The sequence below is a fragment of the Neovison vison genome, chromosome 7 (assembly GCF_020171115.1).
Source record: "Neovison vison isolate M4711 chromosome 7, ASM_NN_V1, whole genome shotgun sequence".
In the NCBI taxonomy this organism is placed as follows: Eukaryota; Metazoa; Chordata; class Mammalia; order Carnivora; family Mustelidae; genus Neogale; species Neogale vison.
In genome coordinates this window covers 150647929-150664016 of record NC_058097.1, presented here as the reverse complement: position 1 = coordinate 150664016, position 16088 = coordinate 150647929, and the positions used below count along the sequence as shown (strand labels likewise).

The following is a 16088-nucleotide window of genomic DNA, read 5'->3' as shown; positions in this document are numbered from 1 at the left end:
TTGGCAGACTGTACCGGTATGGACATGATCATCTTTTAAGACCATTCCCATGGCACCTTTACAATGAGGCCTACTCACCCTGACCAAGGTACTCCTGGCATTCCTTTTTATCAGGTTCTATTTTTCCTCTTTCTATAGCACTTCTTACCTTCTAATACGGTATATATTTTATTTATGTATTCTGCTATCATTTACTATCTGTTCTTATCTAGGCACCACCACTAGTATAGACATAAGGTCTATGAGGGTAGGCATCTTTGTCTGTCAAGAATAGTCTGAGGGGTCTGAAGTGGCGGGGGGGTGGGAGGTTGGGGTACCAGGTGGTGGGTATTATAGAGGGCACAGCTTGCATGGAGCACTGGGTGTGGTGAAAAAATAATGAATACTGTTTTTCTGAAAATAAATAAATTGGGAAAAAAAAAAAAAAAAAGAATAGTGCCTAGAAAACAGTAGGTCCCCCCAAAATATTGTGATATGAATAAATTAAACTAAAAGGTATGCCACTTTTAATAAAAATCACTGGAAGGAAGAGGAAGACACAAAATGCATGTTTAAAACACCAATAATTGGGGCGCCTGGGTGGCTCAGTCGGCTGAGCAACTGCCTTAGGCTGGGGTCATGATCCTAGGGTCCTAAGATCGAGCCCCGCATCAGGTTCCCTGCCCGGTGGGAAGCCTGCTTCTCTCTCTCCCTCTGCTGCTCCCTCTGTTTGTGCTCTCTCTCAACCAAAAAATAAAATCTTTAAAAAAAAAAAAAAAAACAAAACACCAATAATTAGTCCTAAGAACCCAAACAAGTAAATACCAGCCAACACTCTCACTTTGCTCAACAAGCATCACTGAATTGCTAATGGAACTGGATAAAGACAGGGCATTCAGTTAAGGTAACAAGTCATTAGAATTAGAGAAAAGTGTCCCCAGAGCACATCTACCAGCTATCTGTACACTGACTGACAATACTCTTTTTTAAGTATAGTGTTATTTCCTCATCTGTCTCAGTGGTGGAAATACTAACCTAGAAGGGCCACACACTCCCTTCCCTTTTCTCCGCCACCTGCTTGCTATCTCTTGTGGATGGAGACCCCCCACCCCCCGAGCTGGAAAAGAAAACTGGTGGGTGGGGTGGAGATGGTGGTGGGTGGAGTATCAGTGGCAGAATAAACACATGCTTGTGTGTAGACAGGACTAATGTGGGCAAAAGAGAATAACAACTTGACATTTGCAACAGGTGACACATATACTACCTCACTGGGCTCTCACAAAAATACAGCGGGAATCTACTCTGCTACCAGAGGCAGTCCCCTCACACCTTCTGCTCTGATAATATCCTGTCCACATGGCTCTGACATCATGGGTCATGCCAGACTCTGTGTCTCTACCTGCCTTTCCTTTCCACATTGGACCCTGAGTTCCCAAGGTCTCTGATTCTCCAGTGATTAGCACAGAGTCTGGCTCAGAGGATATTTACCAAATGCTTGTGAAAATAACTGATTTCAGGTGAAGAAAGAGGGGGCCCACAGAATTCTGAAATTCAACTAAGGGTCAGAACCAAGACGGATTCCAAGCCTCTCAACTGCAAAGCCTATTTACACCAAGTTTCCTTTCAAGTGCTTGAAGCTTATGAGGCAAATAAGGAAATGGAATGCTGAGAACAGGTTCAGGACAGAGAAACAGAGAAGAGAGTCCTATACAGCTAAGTCTCTCAGCCTGTCTAAGGCAGTGCTACCTCTATATTAAAAAGTCCCTGTTTCGTTGGTTTCGACATTTATGATCCTTCCAAAGGAGGCCAGTAGTGGCAGACAAAAGCCTTAATGATCAGCTTAAAGGAAAAATTAAAACTGGGCACTTCAAACTATCAATTTCCATGGCTGCTACTAAAGTGCCCAGTCTGCTTTCTTTGAAAGCATTTCTTTTAGCTCTTATTTAATCAACTCTTTGCATAACTACAGCTAAAAACTGGGAAGGAGAAGTAGGATCCTGGATCTGGCAGTGGGAGGCAGCAGTGAGGTAAAGTGAAACACCAATTTTGCTGGCAGCCAGACCAAATTCTAATTCTTGTCTGTGTGACCTCAGACAAATCATCTTACCTTACTGGGGTTCAGTTCTCTCAGCTGCAAAATGAGAATTCTGGCAAATTGTGGCAGTTGTGAGAACTGGATATAACACTCTATACATAGGGGACTATTTCAATCTTTACAAAATAGCTTCTCAGTGGGAATGGGGAAGTGCGCAGGAAAAGAGCAGGGCTTCTAATGGGAGGAAGGGGGTACCCCCTTCCCTAATTTCCATCAGAATCTCCAAAGAAATAGCCCAGTGGAGCCCTCGCTGGGGACAGTGACTAGATTCCTCCACACGGACAGATGGTAGATAATGAAAACATAAACAGAACTCACATGTGTACCTTCAACCACTTAACACAGCCTTGCAAACATTTCATGGCTTCAATAATGCAAACGACTCACCTAAGGTCACAAAGCAAAGGAAAGATGAAGCCAGGATCCAAAGCTATCTCTGCCTTTTCCCCATCTCCTATACTTTCATTACACCAGGTGTAGACCTGACCTTCAGCTCACCTTGACTCTGGGGAAGACAGCAAGGAGACAAGCAAGGGTGGGAAAGGGTTCTGGAATGTGGTCTGCAAGGATCAGGCTAAGGGAGCCCTGTGTGGAAGAAAATTTCTCACCTGTCGTTTCGGCTGATGGCTGCCACCATGAGTGCCGTCCAGCCGAGTCTGTGCCTTGCATTAACATCTGCACCTTCCGACAAGAGCCTAGAAAGAGACAGAGGAATATTTTTAGTAAATGGCTTATCGTGGTAGTAGGAGTGGAAGAAGTGAAATCACCAAAAAACAGGGAGGCTGGGTGAATCTGGAAATAGTTACAGTATTAAAAACCCACCCCAGGGACGCCTGGGTGGCGCAGTTGGTTGGACGACTGCCTTCAGCTCAGGGCGTGATCCTGGAGTCCCGGGATCGAGTCCCACATCAGGCTCCCAGCTCCATGGGGAGTCTGCTTCGCTCTCTGACCTTCTCCTCGCTCATGCTCTCTCTCACACTCTCTCTCAAATAAATAAATAAAATCTTTAAAAAAAATAAAAAATAAAAAATAAAAACCCACCCCAGTTCCTCTGGCTTGAATGAGTCTGACCCCCTGCTGTTATCTTCTCAGCCTTCTGGGGAAATAATGTGCCTTCCCTACTTTAATACCCCGACACTCCCACTCCCTTGGTCCAGAATGTTCTTTCCCTGATTCTTCGCCCATTCAAATCCTACTAGCACGCTATGGGGTTCAATCCTGCTTGAGAACTCCCTCCTGTGAAGGCTTTCTTGGCTCATCCAGTCCACAGATCTCTTTTCCATCCTTAGAATTTCCCTATGTTCAGCATTGAATGCCCAATGACACTGGTTATCTAGGTAGTTCCCAGTTTACAAAAGGATCACATCCTCAGGTTTCTCTGTATGGTGGCTGTTTGGAAACTGAAAATCTTGAACCCAAGGACAGATGGGAAGAGTATTAGAAATGCTGGATTAGGTTTCTAGGAAAGTTCACGTGAGCCTATTTGATTCTCTAGGTCAGTGCCTAGTACATGGAAGGAATTCAAGCGTTGTTCGATAAACTAACAAAAACAAGGCTTTAAATATATCACTAAAATCCTAAATTCTGGGTTCTGGGAACAGAGGGCCCTGCAATGTGGGGGTGGACATAGAGAAGGGGAATAAACAGAACCAACTCTTATTGAACATCTACTGTAAGCAGGAAGTGCCTTCAGAACTTGACACACATGCTCTCATTTACTCTTCACACAAGCTTAAGGAATTGATGTTAACCTCTTTTCATGGATGAGGTGAAATGTCTCGCTGAAGGTCACAAAGCCAGCTAAGGGGCAATCAGTGATTGAAGTTCAGGTTGATAATGCCTCTATAGCCAGAATTCCTGTCATCACCGCCCTTCCCCCAGACTCAGCCTCGCTCCATGGATTGTGGAAGACAAGAGACTCAACTGACTTTAGCCAGTCATGGTATGTGCTTGGTCCTGTGCTAGATTCTGGGTGGGGGTGAGAAGACAGGGTGTCTGCCCTAGTGAGCAAATGATTTAGCTGAAGTCGGGAGGGGTGAATGGGAGAAGACTAAGGATAGCAGGAAATCAAAGCCTGGAGTGTGTGGTTTCCCACCAGAAGTGCCACAGAAGGCCAGGAGAGTGTAAGACCAAAAGCCAAGAGCGATTCACCAACAAGGCAGGAATAGTGGAGAGTGTTTGGGGAACTGGGAGGCCACTGACTCTTCAGTGGGTTCCAAATGAAAGGCACCAGCAGAGAGTCCGGGGGTGGGGTTGAGTCCTAGCTCCATTCTTGTGTCACAATGTGCAGTAACTGCTCATCTGGACCAAGCCAAATAAAAGCTTGGTGCGGGTTGAAGCAGCAGGTGATGATGGCTTGGGAGGAAGAGCCAGAGCATGTAGGATTCACCTGGCCTGTGCTAACGCAAGGAGGGAACAGGCACTGTCAGAGTGTAGGGAGACTGGCCAGCAAGCCATAAGCATGCATGGGAGGAGCTCTGTGAATGGGGGAGCGCAGGGTCCAGGTGCATACCCAGGGAACCTAACTCAGGCTCAGTGAGCAGGAAGTTCTCCCTGAGGAGGTCATGCCAGAGAGCTAGCCAGTCAAATGGGGTCAAGGGAGGGGTAGGAGTATATCAGGCAGAAGTAAAGCCTCTCGCCCAGAGAAGAAGGCAGCATGACTGGGCCCAAAATGTGAGGGAGGGTTGTCCAGAGAGGAGGTCAGGAAACCCTCATCTCTCCCCTCTAATTTGGAGGATTTCTTCTAGAGAAACTCCTAGGCTTCTTTGCCACACACAGGTATGCTTCTTTTTGCAGAAACAACTTTTTTTCTTTTTTTTAAGATTTTATTTATTTATTTGACAGAGACACAGTGAGAGACGGAACACATGTAGGGGGAGGGAGAGAGGGAGAAGCAGGCTTCCTGCCAAGCAGGGAGCCTGCTGCATGGCTCGATCCCAGGACCCTGGGATCATGACCCAAGCCAAAGGCAGATGCTAAATGACTGAGCCACCCAGGCGCCCCCAGAAACAATTTTCTACGCACAAGAATATTAGAGTGACTAAGAGCCCTATGAGACAAAAACAAACAAACAAACAAAAAACCCAACTCTTTTTGTACAAAACCTCCTTAATTTACAAAACCTTCCCTGGTTTAGCAGGTGCTGTGCAAAGCACATGGGTTGGAAAGCTTAGAGCCTGGACTTCTGATCCTGTGATTCTGATCAGATGGCCTCATTTCTCTGGTCCTCAGTCCGGGAGGCTAGAAAATCAGGACCAGCTAAGGCAAAACAAAGAGGTTTCTGAAGGAAAAGACACAGTGTGCCTTGAAGAACAAGAACAATTTAGAGGCAAGGGAGGAAGTGCATGCCGGTCCAGACAAAAGTAACAAGACAGGGCGCCTGGGTGGCTCAGTGGTTTAAGCCGCTGCCTTCGGCTCAGGTCATGATCTCAGGATCCTGGGATCGAGTCCCGCATCGGGCTCTCTGCTCAGCAGGGAGCCTGCTTCCTCCTCTCTCTCTCTGCCTGCCTCTCTGCCTGCTTGTGATCTCTCTCTGTCAAATAAATCAATAAAAATCTTAAAAAAAAAAAAAAAAGTAACAAGACAGAAGCAGGGAAGCAATGGGAAGGCAGATTCAGTGATACAAATAGATTCAGGCAGATCCATCCAGGTGTCAGCTCACAGCAGAGAAAGAGGCAGCTGCAAAGGTTTGCAGGGGCTACAACAGGACCTCTAAAGCCAAGCTACCAAGGTGGTGGGCATAAACCTTTTTAAGCCACAGGCTTTAAGCTGATGACTCTCTCCAGAAAAGTTCATAGGAACACACACACCCATAGAAGAATTTTTCCTTATTTTTTTCTTCCTTCTTTCCTTCCTCCTTTCTTTTTACAACGTCCACAAGTTCACAGCTCTTCAAGAAATCAGTAACAGAGATCTTAGGTTAAAAACCCAGTCTAAAGGGTTGACAAATGCCTGGCATACATGCTACTCTCCTGCACTCCTGCACTGAAGTCAGAATCATGACTCCCTCCTGGCAGCTCTGTCCTGTGGAGCCTTTGAAAAAGCCTCAGAATTCTACTCCTCAACACTCATTTGAATCAGCCATCATTAATCAACTAAAGCTGGCAACAGAGAGGAAACCTCTTCAGTGTTCCTTAGACTCTCACCACAGGCAGAGGGGTTGTCACTGAAGGTTTTGGGCAAAAGAAACTATAAAATTAACCTGATAGCTTAAGCAAGCTGAGTCTGAAAGGGAAGAGAGTAGAAAGCGGGGACAAGAAGACAGTTTGGGGGCTGCTGTAATAGGAGACCAAAGGAGATGAGCCAGAGAAGGGAAATGAGAAAGCAGGACACAGCCAGGAGAAACTCAGTGCAGTAAGAATCCCTCCTGTCTCCAGTGGGTCAGGGACCCATGTTCCCCTGCCTGGGTCCTGAGAGTTCTGGAAGCAGCTCTGCTCTGGAAACAGGATGGAAGAAGGGGTGAAGATGTCCCCTGAGGGCCAAGTATAGTGTAATGAAAAGGATGAATAAAGGACTTTGGAATTAACTAGACCTGGATTCAAATTCTCATCCAGCTAGATAATCCTGAACAAATCAATTCTCTGAGTCTCAGTTTTCTTACCTATCGAATAGGGACACTAATCTCTACTTTGCTGGGATCTCAGCCCCGTACCTGGAGTATAGCTGGAGTTCAGTACAGGGTGACTTCTGCCTGCCAGCTTACCCTACTTCCCCTCTGCCTCGATGGACCAACATGTTCTAGTCTGAAGCTGGCAGCAGCAGGTTGGCCAATACCCAGGGATTCTGAGACAGGGTCACACAGGATGACCTAGATAATTCAGCCAGCCTGGCTCCAGGCACTCCTCTATTCATTTATTCAACAATCATGTGTACACACCTACTTTGTGCCCAGCTGCATGCTGGCTCCTGAGGAGGACACAAGACAGAGGTTCTTGCTTTCCAGAACCTGAACCAAGCAGGGTTTTTTCTTTTTATACACATATACACATAAGCATTTCTGTTTATTACCTCTTTTCACATGAAATTGCATTTTAAGATAAACCCATACTGCTAGGTATACAATAATTCAATTTTTAGGAATTGCTATATAGTTCTCCATGGCACATCCACCAGATTTTTCCCTCTCTGCTGATACCCACTCAGGAAGCCTCCATGTCCCAGCCACTAAATTGATGCTCAAAGAATGTCTTACATGTGCCCTCTTGGACGGGTTTCTCTGGGGCATGCATTTGCAGTGGGATCCCTGGGTTTCAGTTACTTGGTTTGATGCCACTCTGCCAGGGTCCTCTCAGGGACAGCTGCTCCATCTACCTTCCCACCAGCAGGACAGGGATGTTCCTGTGTACTGCTCTCCCTACCAACACTGGGCAGTTGCCAGCTTCCTAATGACTGCAAGCCCCATAGGTCTAAAGGAATCTCACGTTATTGTCTTAGCTTGCCTCTCTGATTAGCAACAATTTTGAGCTACTTGTTACAGGCCCATTAGCACTTTGGGATTTTCCTTTTCCATACAATGCAGGATTTTATTTTAACAGGAGGACTGCTGGGAAAAAGGGCTTCTCCAAACTTGCGATCCTGCCAATGACCAGAGCTGAAGGAGCACAGAGCAGGCAGGCTCCAGGGGCTCTAGTTAGGGCTGCCACTGCCTCCTCTAACACTCTGGGAAAGGTATCTCATCCTGAGCTTCAGCCTCCCCATGGGTCCATGCGGGCTTCAAGAGGGAGGCACAGAAACCTGAGGGAAAGGGTACCACCAACCTGAAGCGTCACTTCTGGGAGGCAAATCTCAGTGCTCTTCGGGGACACTGCAGGGTTTGAGCCCAGCCCAGCATCCTGACTGAGCATTGTTCTTTGCAGCCTCCTGGGCCTCCAGCGTAATGGAAAAAGCAATGACCCTGGAGTCCAAGGGCTGGGGTTCAGATTCTGGCTCTGTCGCTTACTAGCTGGGACATGGGGGATATTAATCTCTACTGTGCAAGGTGTTGTAAGGATTAAAAGTGACACCACATAGTAGCACTCCATAGAGTGGCGGCACTAGTCAAATCAAGGGAGGAGGGAGGAGCAGAACCAACATAACAAAGCACCACAAGCAAAGCCAACTACAACTTTGCCTCCTTCAGAGCTGGGTGGGGCCCCTCCCCCACCTCCCTTCCGTACAGATCAGCCTTCAAAGTTAGCATTTCACACACACAGGTCTCCTCCATTTCATTTTGTTGCTTTGCAAGTGAATGCCCAGTGGGCAGTCATTTCAAAGTAGGGGCCAGCTGGGCTTGCGGGTGGCTGCCTGCTGAGAGTGGCTGAAAGGGCCTCTGAGGCCTGAGAAAGCCACCCCTGCTCTCCCCTGTGATTTTCACCAACAGACAAAATGCGGCAAGTGAATTAATCTCTTTTAAAAAGAGCAATGCTTGTGACAGAGCATGGTGTCTCCGAAAAGGTTAGGATTCCATCATCCCTGAGATGATGAGTGGAATGCTTAATGTGGGTTGCCACTCAGGGCAGAGCAGCCTGTGTCCGGGGGCTGGGCACTGCAGGCCTTTCTGGGCTCTCTGCAGACTTGTAGAAGACCCTTCCCTAATGAACTAGGTCTTCTGCCTGGCAGGGCAGTAGTGGGTGACACCCACTGGAGGTAGTCCAGGGCAGTGGACAAGGAGGTCACACTAGCAGTCAGGAGTAGAAGCCCAGCTCTTGCACAGATCTCAGGCAGTAGTGGGAGCTAGGGGAAGAAGGAGGATGAATGTGGTCCACATGCAGGCTCCGGCACTTACTGGGTGGGCAGGAATGGATGAATCAATGACCTAGCCTCTCTGAACTTCACTTGGTCCCTTCATCTGAGTAACAGCTCATGCTCTCTGAGCCTGTTTCCACATCTGTTAAAAATGGAGAGGACCCCAGTAGCCCTATCTATAGGTCACACGGGGGTACCATGAAGAAACAATGAGACAAAATATAGAAAAATACTAGCCATGCAATAAAGCACTGGACAAACAGAAGAGCCTGTGCTATTATTATTTCCAATTAGTACCTACCCCATTTTAAGGAAGGAACAGTAAAGGAGGATATGTGTGAAAGGTGTACACAGAACTTGGACCATATGTGCTCAAAATTTGCTGTGGATTGATAAATAAACAGTCTCAAATCCCCAGGCAAGGGCAGTGGAAGAATAAGGGTACCGTAGCCCAAAACCTGAGATTTCCATAGGAGACTAAAACATCACAGCGGACGGTGGGGGGGTGGACGACAAAGCTGCTGTGATCAGGGATCCAGGAGGATTCTGAAGGCTAGGGACCAAACACAAAACAATTAATGGAAAAGAGGATGAGAGGGTCAAACTTTCCCTTCCTGCTGTGAGTGCTTCTACATTCTTTTAAATTTTATTATTTATTTATTTGTAGCAATGAATATACTATTGCTTTTTTTAAAAATTTTTTATTTTTTATAAACATATATTTTTATCCCCAGGAGTATAGGTCTGTGAATCGCCAGGTTTACACACTTCACAGCACTCACCAAAGCACATATCCTCCCCAATGTCCATAACCCCACCCCCCTTACACTATTGCTTTTTTAAGCAAAACTTTCTTAGGGGGGAAAAAACCCTTCCCCTTTCTTTCTGGAAGAAGCCTGTGCTAACCTGTATCAACACTTAGCAGTTTCCTTGTGTCCCCCACCCACCCAGTGAGTGTGGTCCTCCAGACTCTTCACTCCCTGAGCTGGCACCACCGCCACACGTGGGCTGAATGACCACGTCCTTACACACTCACCAACACCTCAGTCTTATGTTGGAAGTTACCTGTTCTGTACTGGTGGGCCTGTCTTTTTCAAAGAACTTGGGCTCCTGTGTATATGTGGGAAAGTGTGGGTTAGCTTCTCAGGCTCAGGGCTGGGGACACTTAAGATGCAGGCCTGGAGCTGGAGGCCATGAATTCTAGTCACAGCTCTCTCGGTAACTAGCTGTATGATCCAGATCTGTCTCTCTGTGCCTCCCCTTTCTCTGTGGTAAAATAACAGAACAAATGATTTCTTAAGTCCCTCCCAGTCCTGAAATCTCGGGATTCTAAATACATATAACATCAAAATTTGAGAAGTGGATTCCTAATAGATACAGGCATTAGCAAGACTTCCAAAGAAAAGACAAGTCCCCCGGCTGTAGGAGGGAGAGTCCCAGTCCGGGATATGGGCAGTTTTGAGTTATTCTGGCTAACCAGCTATTCCACTCAGGGGAGGGAGGTACCACTTGATTTTTCTTCCTCTTTCTTTATGACCAATCAATACAAAGCGGCCACTGAACTTCAATCGTGCATTGTTCCAACTGATTTCCGGATCCTTTGCATTAACTGGCTCTCAGCTGCAGCTGGGGAGGGGGCTGCAGGGTAGGGAGCCCTGGCCCACCTGCATCAGAGGCCTGGAAGCAGTGAGCCATGCAGACTCAATCATGATCACTATCTGGGCAACAGGGCTCTGGCTGGAGCCTCGCAGAAGGTCCTGTTTACAGTAATAACAGCACCAGGCCAGGCTGTCTGAGCAGAAGCAAGGCGCCTGGGGCTAGAATCCACACACACACAGCCTCCATCTGCGCCTTATCTACCCAGTCAACCAGGGCTGAGAGGGGCAGGGCAAGGCAGAAAGGAGGCTGCTCTCAGCCCAGCTTGGGCCAGCAGACTTCAGGGAGGCTCCTAGTGCTCTAACCCCACAAACACAAGGCATCTCTAGCATCTTCTGCATTTGCTACTTGACCTAAGCATTCTCCTTCAAGGCCCCTCTTGGGACCCGTCTTCTAGGAAGCTCTCGAGATGCTCTTCTTACTAGGGAGATGGCCCACTCCAGCAACGCCATACCAGAACTGCTCCAAAGGGAAGCCGGTGAGCAGTGAGGGAGGAGAAAGACAGGCATTTATGCAGCCTGCAAGCTTCATAACTAGTTATTTCCTATCATATAGGTTTGAAATTCCTAGATGTAAAGAATGATCTGCAAAGATCAATCAGTCCAATCCTTTCTTCTATATACATGCAAACATAGAGGTTCACAGAACATCAGCCTTCAACTACACTAATTTGGATATGAGCCTGTATCTGTCTCTTCCAGGCTGTGTGACTGTGGCAGGTTAGGTTGACCTCTCTGAACCTCAGTCACCTAACCTTATCAGCTTACTAGACCTACCTAACAAGGGTGCTGTGCTTGACCAAAAGAAATAGCATATGTCAAGCACTTGTATTTTCCAAAAGTTAACTGTCATTACCACGTGATCTACTTGTTCATAAGTACACAGCAGAGGAGCTCTATCAGACCCTCACTGAATATTGCTGGATTAAATAGAATAAAGTCCAATACTGGGTGACCATTCTTCATCCCATCTCTCATAGTTTCTAGCAGGAACTTGACACACATGAAAGTGCAGAGATTATTTTTTTAAACTTTATTTTAAAATGATGTCAAGCATACAGTGCAGTTAAAAAAACAGCACAAAAAACCTCGGCCTCTGTCCTTCATTCAGATTCTTGTTACATTTGCCTCTTGTGCTTAACCACTCCTTTTCTTTTTTTTTTTCCTGGACCATGTGAGAGTTAGTTTCAAACATTATGACCCTTTACTCCTAAATACTTCAGCACATATTTCCTAGGATGAGGCTAATCTCTTACATAACCACTAACCAACAATGATAAAATTTGGGATACTTAACATTGATAAAATATTTTTATTTAATATTCAAATTTTGCCAACTCCCCCAATAATATCCTTTATAACAATTTTCCCTGTAAAACAGATATAAGCCAGGATCAATGTTAGAATCAGACACTGCATGTGTCTTCAGTTTCCTTTCACCTAGAATAGTTGCTCAGGCTTTCTTTGATTTCCATAATTCTAACACCGCTGTAGAGTAAGGCTAGTTTGTTTGTAGAATGTCCTTCAGTTTGGATAACAATTTTTTGAGGAGCCCATCTCCTAGTATTCACCCATTCATTCCACAAACTTTTCATGAGATTGTAGTTATTATAGGATTCTGAGCAGGGTAAGTTCCAGTGTCCTTGCCTTCAAGGCACTCACTGTTCAGCTCCACATCTGACAAACAGCTAAAATATAAGGGAGGACCCTGGAGAGGGTACTATGCAAGTGTAGGTCAGAGCAACAGAACCACAGGGACAACTTTCTGGAGGCAGAGGCATGAGTTGGGCCAGAAAGGACAGGCAGAAACCCAATTCCCCTAAGGACCTCCTACGGTCCTCCTGAGGAAATCTCTGTTTCCCCAAGCAGTGTGTCCCGGGGCTGGGATGCAATAAAACATGAAAAGCAACAATACAAGGCTAGAAAGGGGAGGGAGCGGCCCAGGGCACCCTTGTCTGGGTACCACTGCCCAGGGCTATATGCTCTGTCCCCAGCTGCCCTGGCAACTTGGTGACAAGGAAAGCCCTGTCTAGGCAGCTTAAGTGTGGGGAAGGGCCATGGGCGCCACCTACTGGCACCGCAGCAGGACTCTAGGTGCTATGGAGGGCAGCTGGGCAGCTGGGCAGCTGGCTGGGTTTCCAGAAAGCTTGTCATGTGTGCTATGGCAGTGAGACACAGAAGTGTCTCAGACTTCCCAAACAGGGTTGGCACTTGAACCACCATTGCCAAGGTCCAGAACCGCATGAGCTTTTCAGTTAAAGACGACTGTGCAAAATACCTGGCCTCCTAGGGGCGCCTGGGTGGCTCAGTGGATTAAAGCCTCTGCCTTCGGCTCAGGTCATGATCCCAGGGTCCTGGGATCGAGCCCCGCATCGGGCTCTCTGCTCATCGGGGAGCCTGCTTCCTCCTCTCTCTCTCTCTGCCTGCCTCCCTGCCTACTTGTGATCTCTGTCTGTCAAATAAATAAATAAAATCTTAAAAAAAAAAAAAAACAACTGGACTCCTAGACAAGTGGGGGCAAAGATCAGGTTCATTCCAGTAACAAAACTTAAGTAGCATTTTCTTCAAGCCAGGCTCTGCAATGGGCACTAAGGGTCCAGAGATCAAACAGACATGGACCTTGCCTACAAGGAGCTCCCAGTCTGAACTGGGGTTGGGGAAACAGGACAAACCCACAAATAAGTGCTCTAAGTATCATGGTGCTCTGAGAACTCTTTGTAAGGGCCAGTGAGCACACAGCATACTTGGCTCTGTCAGTGGTGGTGAGCTCTTGAATGGTGGAGTCAAAAGAACTCACACTTCTTGAGCGGCCTACTATGTACCAGGCACCTGACATTTATGATCTCATCTGATCTTGTGACTAGTTAAAAACTTGCTTAAGGTGACTGGCCAGGGGTACCTGGGTGGCTCAGTTGATTAAGCAACTACCTTTGGCTCAGGTCATGGTCCCGGAGTCCAGGGATAGCGTCCTGCATCAGGGTCCTTCCTGGCTCTGTGGGGAGTCTACTTCTTCTGAACTCCTCCCCTCTCGTACTCTCTCTCTCTCAAATAAATAAATGAAATTTTAAAAGAATAAAAAAAGGGAAAAAAAGGGGGGGACGCCTGGGTGGCTCAGTGGGTTAAGCCTCTGCCTTCAGCTCAGGTCATGATCTCAGGGTCCTGGGATCAAGCCCCGAATCGGGCTCTCTGCTCAGCAGGGAGCCTGCTTCCCCCTCTCTCTCTGCCTGCCTCTCTGCCTACTTGTGATCTCTGTCTGTCAAATAAATAAAATTAAAAAATCTTAAAAAAAAAAAAACGGTGACTGGCCAGTAAGTGGCAGCTTGGGACTGGAACCCATGCGCTCTCTGCTGAACCACACTGTCTTCAGGGCACATATCCCATTTTTTTCACCCTTCTTTCCTACATTTAAGCTGGGGCCAGCACACCACAGGAATCTGATGGGACTAATCAATGACAAAAAATGATAAAGAAGGAAGAGACTTAAGTAGAAAGGAAGGATCTGAGGGATGAAGATACTCTGATTAGTTCTGCTTTCTAAAACCTTCTCTCCTAGAAGAAATCCTCTTCTCTTAGACTCAAGATGAGACAGGCCCATCAATCCCTCTTCTTCCTCATGGTAGTCTCTGCACTAGCTCCACAACTTTTATACTCAAACACCAATACGATACATTAAAGTGCTCTTGCCTTTAGGTTAAAACAAACTTGGTAAACAAAACCAATCAAAAGAAGAAACACAGGAAGGCCTGGTTCTAAGCAGACTGGGCTGACTGCAAGCTTAACAGAATCTAGGAGTGCCATGCAGCTGCCAAAAAACCTAGTGCAAATTCAGGTCATATTAATAGAAGCGTAAAATCTGTAACAAAGGGGATGACTGCCCTGCTCCTCACAACTGTGGTCATGCCACAATTCAGAAATGGCACCAAAATCTAAGGGCCATTTCATTAGGAAATGACTAGGATGGGGAGAAGACTTGAAAGCACAGTTTAAGGAACCAAGGCTTATTTAGCTTGGGGTTCTGTCTCCTAATATTTAAATGTCTGAAACAGGAAAAGGAAGCTATGTAGTCATAGAGGACAGAGCAGGGGCTAAAAGGGGCAGCTGCAGAGGAAGCTAATGCATAATGAGAGCCTACTACATGTCAAGTGCAAGGCCAGCACTTTTACACATACCACTTCAGAAAGCACTATAAGATAAAATGTTTTTCTAATTACAAAGTGCCATTGCTTACATTACTCCAAATGTCCAGAAAGTCTTGTATCCAAATACGACCTATCTCTAGGCCCAGAATAAACACCACCTTGTCTATGAAGCCTTAACTTGTCTTACGTACTAATTATAATTCTCTTGCCAGATTGCAAGTTCTTGAAAGGCAAAGGTCATCATGATACATGTTTATGCTCCTCCTCAATGACAAATAGGGCATAAAGCTTATAATGTAGGGCATAAAGCTTATAATGGACCTTAAGAATAAATGCCAAGAAAAAAAAGAATAAATAAATGCCAAAGAATATATACAAAATGGCCAGTAAGTACATGAAAAGATGCTCAGTGGATGGATCATTAGCCATCAGGGAAATGCAAATCAAAACTACAGTAGGATATCACTTCACACATACTAGGATAGCGATAATAAAAAAGACAGATAATAACAAGTATTGGCAAAGACTGGAGAAATCAGAATGCTCATTTATTGCTGGTAAGAATGTAAAATGGTACAGCCACTTCGGAAAAGAGTCTGGTAGCTCCTTAAAATGTTAAACATAGAGTTACCATATGACCCAGCAGTTCTATTCCTAGAAATCTTCCCAATAGATATGAAAACAAACATTCACATAAAAATTTATACATGAATGTTCAGAGCAAAACTACTCACATTAGTCAAAAAAGTAAAAACATAAATGTCCGTTAACTGATGAAAGGATAAATAAAATGTGATATATCTATACATGGAATATTATTCAGCCATAAAAGGGAATGAAGTACTGATACATGCTACAACATGGATGAATCAAGAAAACATAATGCTAAGTGAAAGAGGCCGGCCACAAAAGACCACACTGTCTGATTTCATTTATATGAAATGTCCAGATAGGCAAATCCATGGAGACAGAATGTAGACTAGTAGTTTCCAAGGTCTGGTGGGAAGGTAGAACAGGGATTGACTGCTAAGGAGACTAGGGTCTTTTTTGGGGTGAGGGATTGATGAAAATGTTCTGTTAGGAGATAGTGGTTATTGTCACATAATTTTGTAAATATACCAAAAACGACTGTACTCTTTAAAGGGGTGAATTTTATGGTATATGAATTCTATCTCAAAAAAAAAAAAAAAAAGAAAGAAAAGAATGAATGAATGAATGAATGGCTATTCAATCAGAGTCTGCTTATTGTTCAGGAGGCAGAGAGGGCTTCATACCTAGAGAAGTTCAACTGAGGGCTGGATGTTTCCCAGCAAAAACCTTTTTTGGGGGTGGGGGGGGGTGGGCGGTAGGGGGGTGGTAAGAAAAGCTAAACAGGGACCTGAATACTGAAGAGTAAGTGAGGCCAGAGACCAAAGTGCCTTGGATCCTGTCTACCCGTGCAGGGGCTGTAACTAAGTGTCACCTGCCCTGGAAAGGATCCTGGCCTGCCTGCTGGAC

The 16088-nt window shown here is 45.8% G+C and overlaps 1 protein-coding gene across 1 annotated transcript in view; it reads right to left on the bottom strand.

The window, feature by feature from the left end:
• CLPB (caseinolytic mitochondrial matrix peptidase chaperone subunit B) overlaps positions 1-16088 on the bottom strand; it is a 142644-nt gene that overhangs the window by 109542 nt on the left and 17014 nt on the right. The window contains exon 3 of the mRNA XM_044258605.1: positions 2683-2769. Within this exon, the coding sequence (XP_044114540.1) occupies positions 2683-2769 (87 nt within the window). The remainder of the gene's footprint in view (positions 1-2682; positions 2770-16088) is intronic.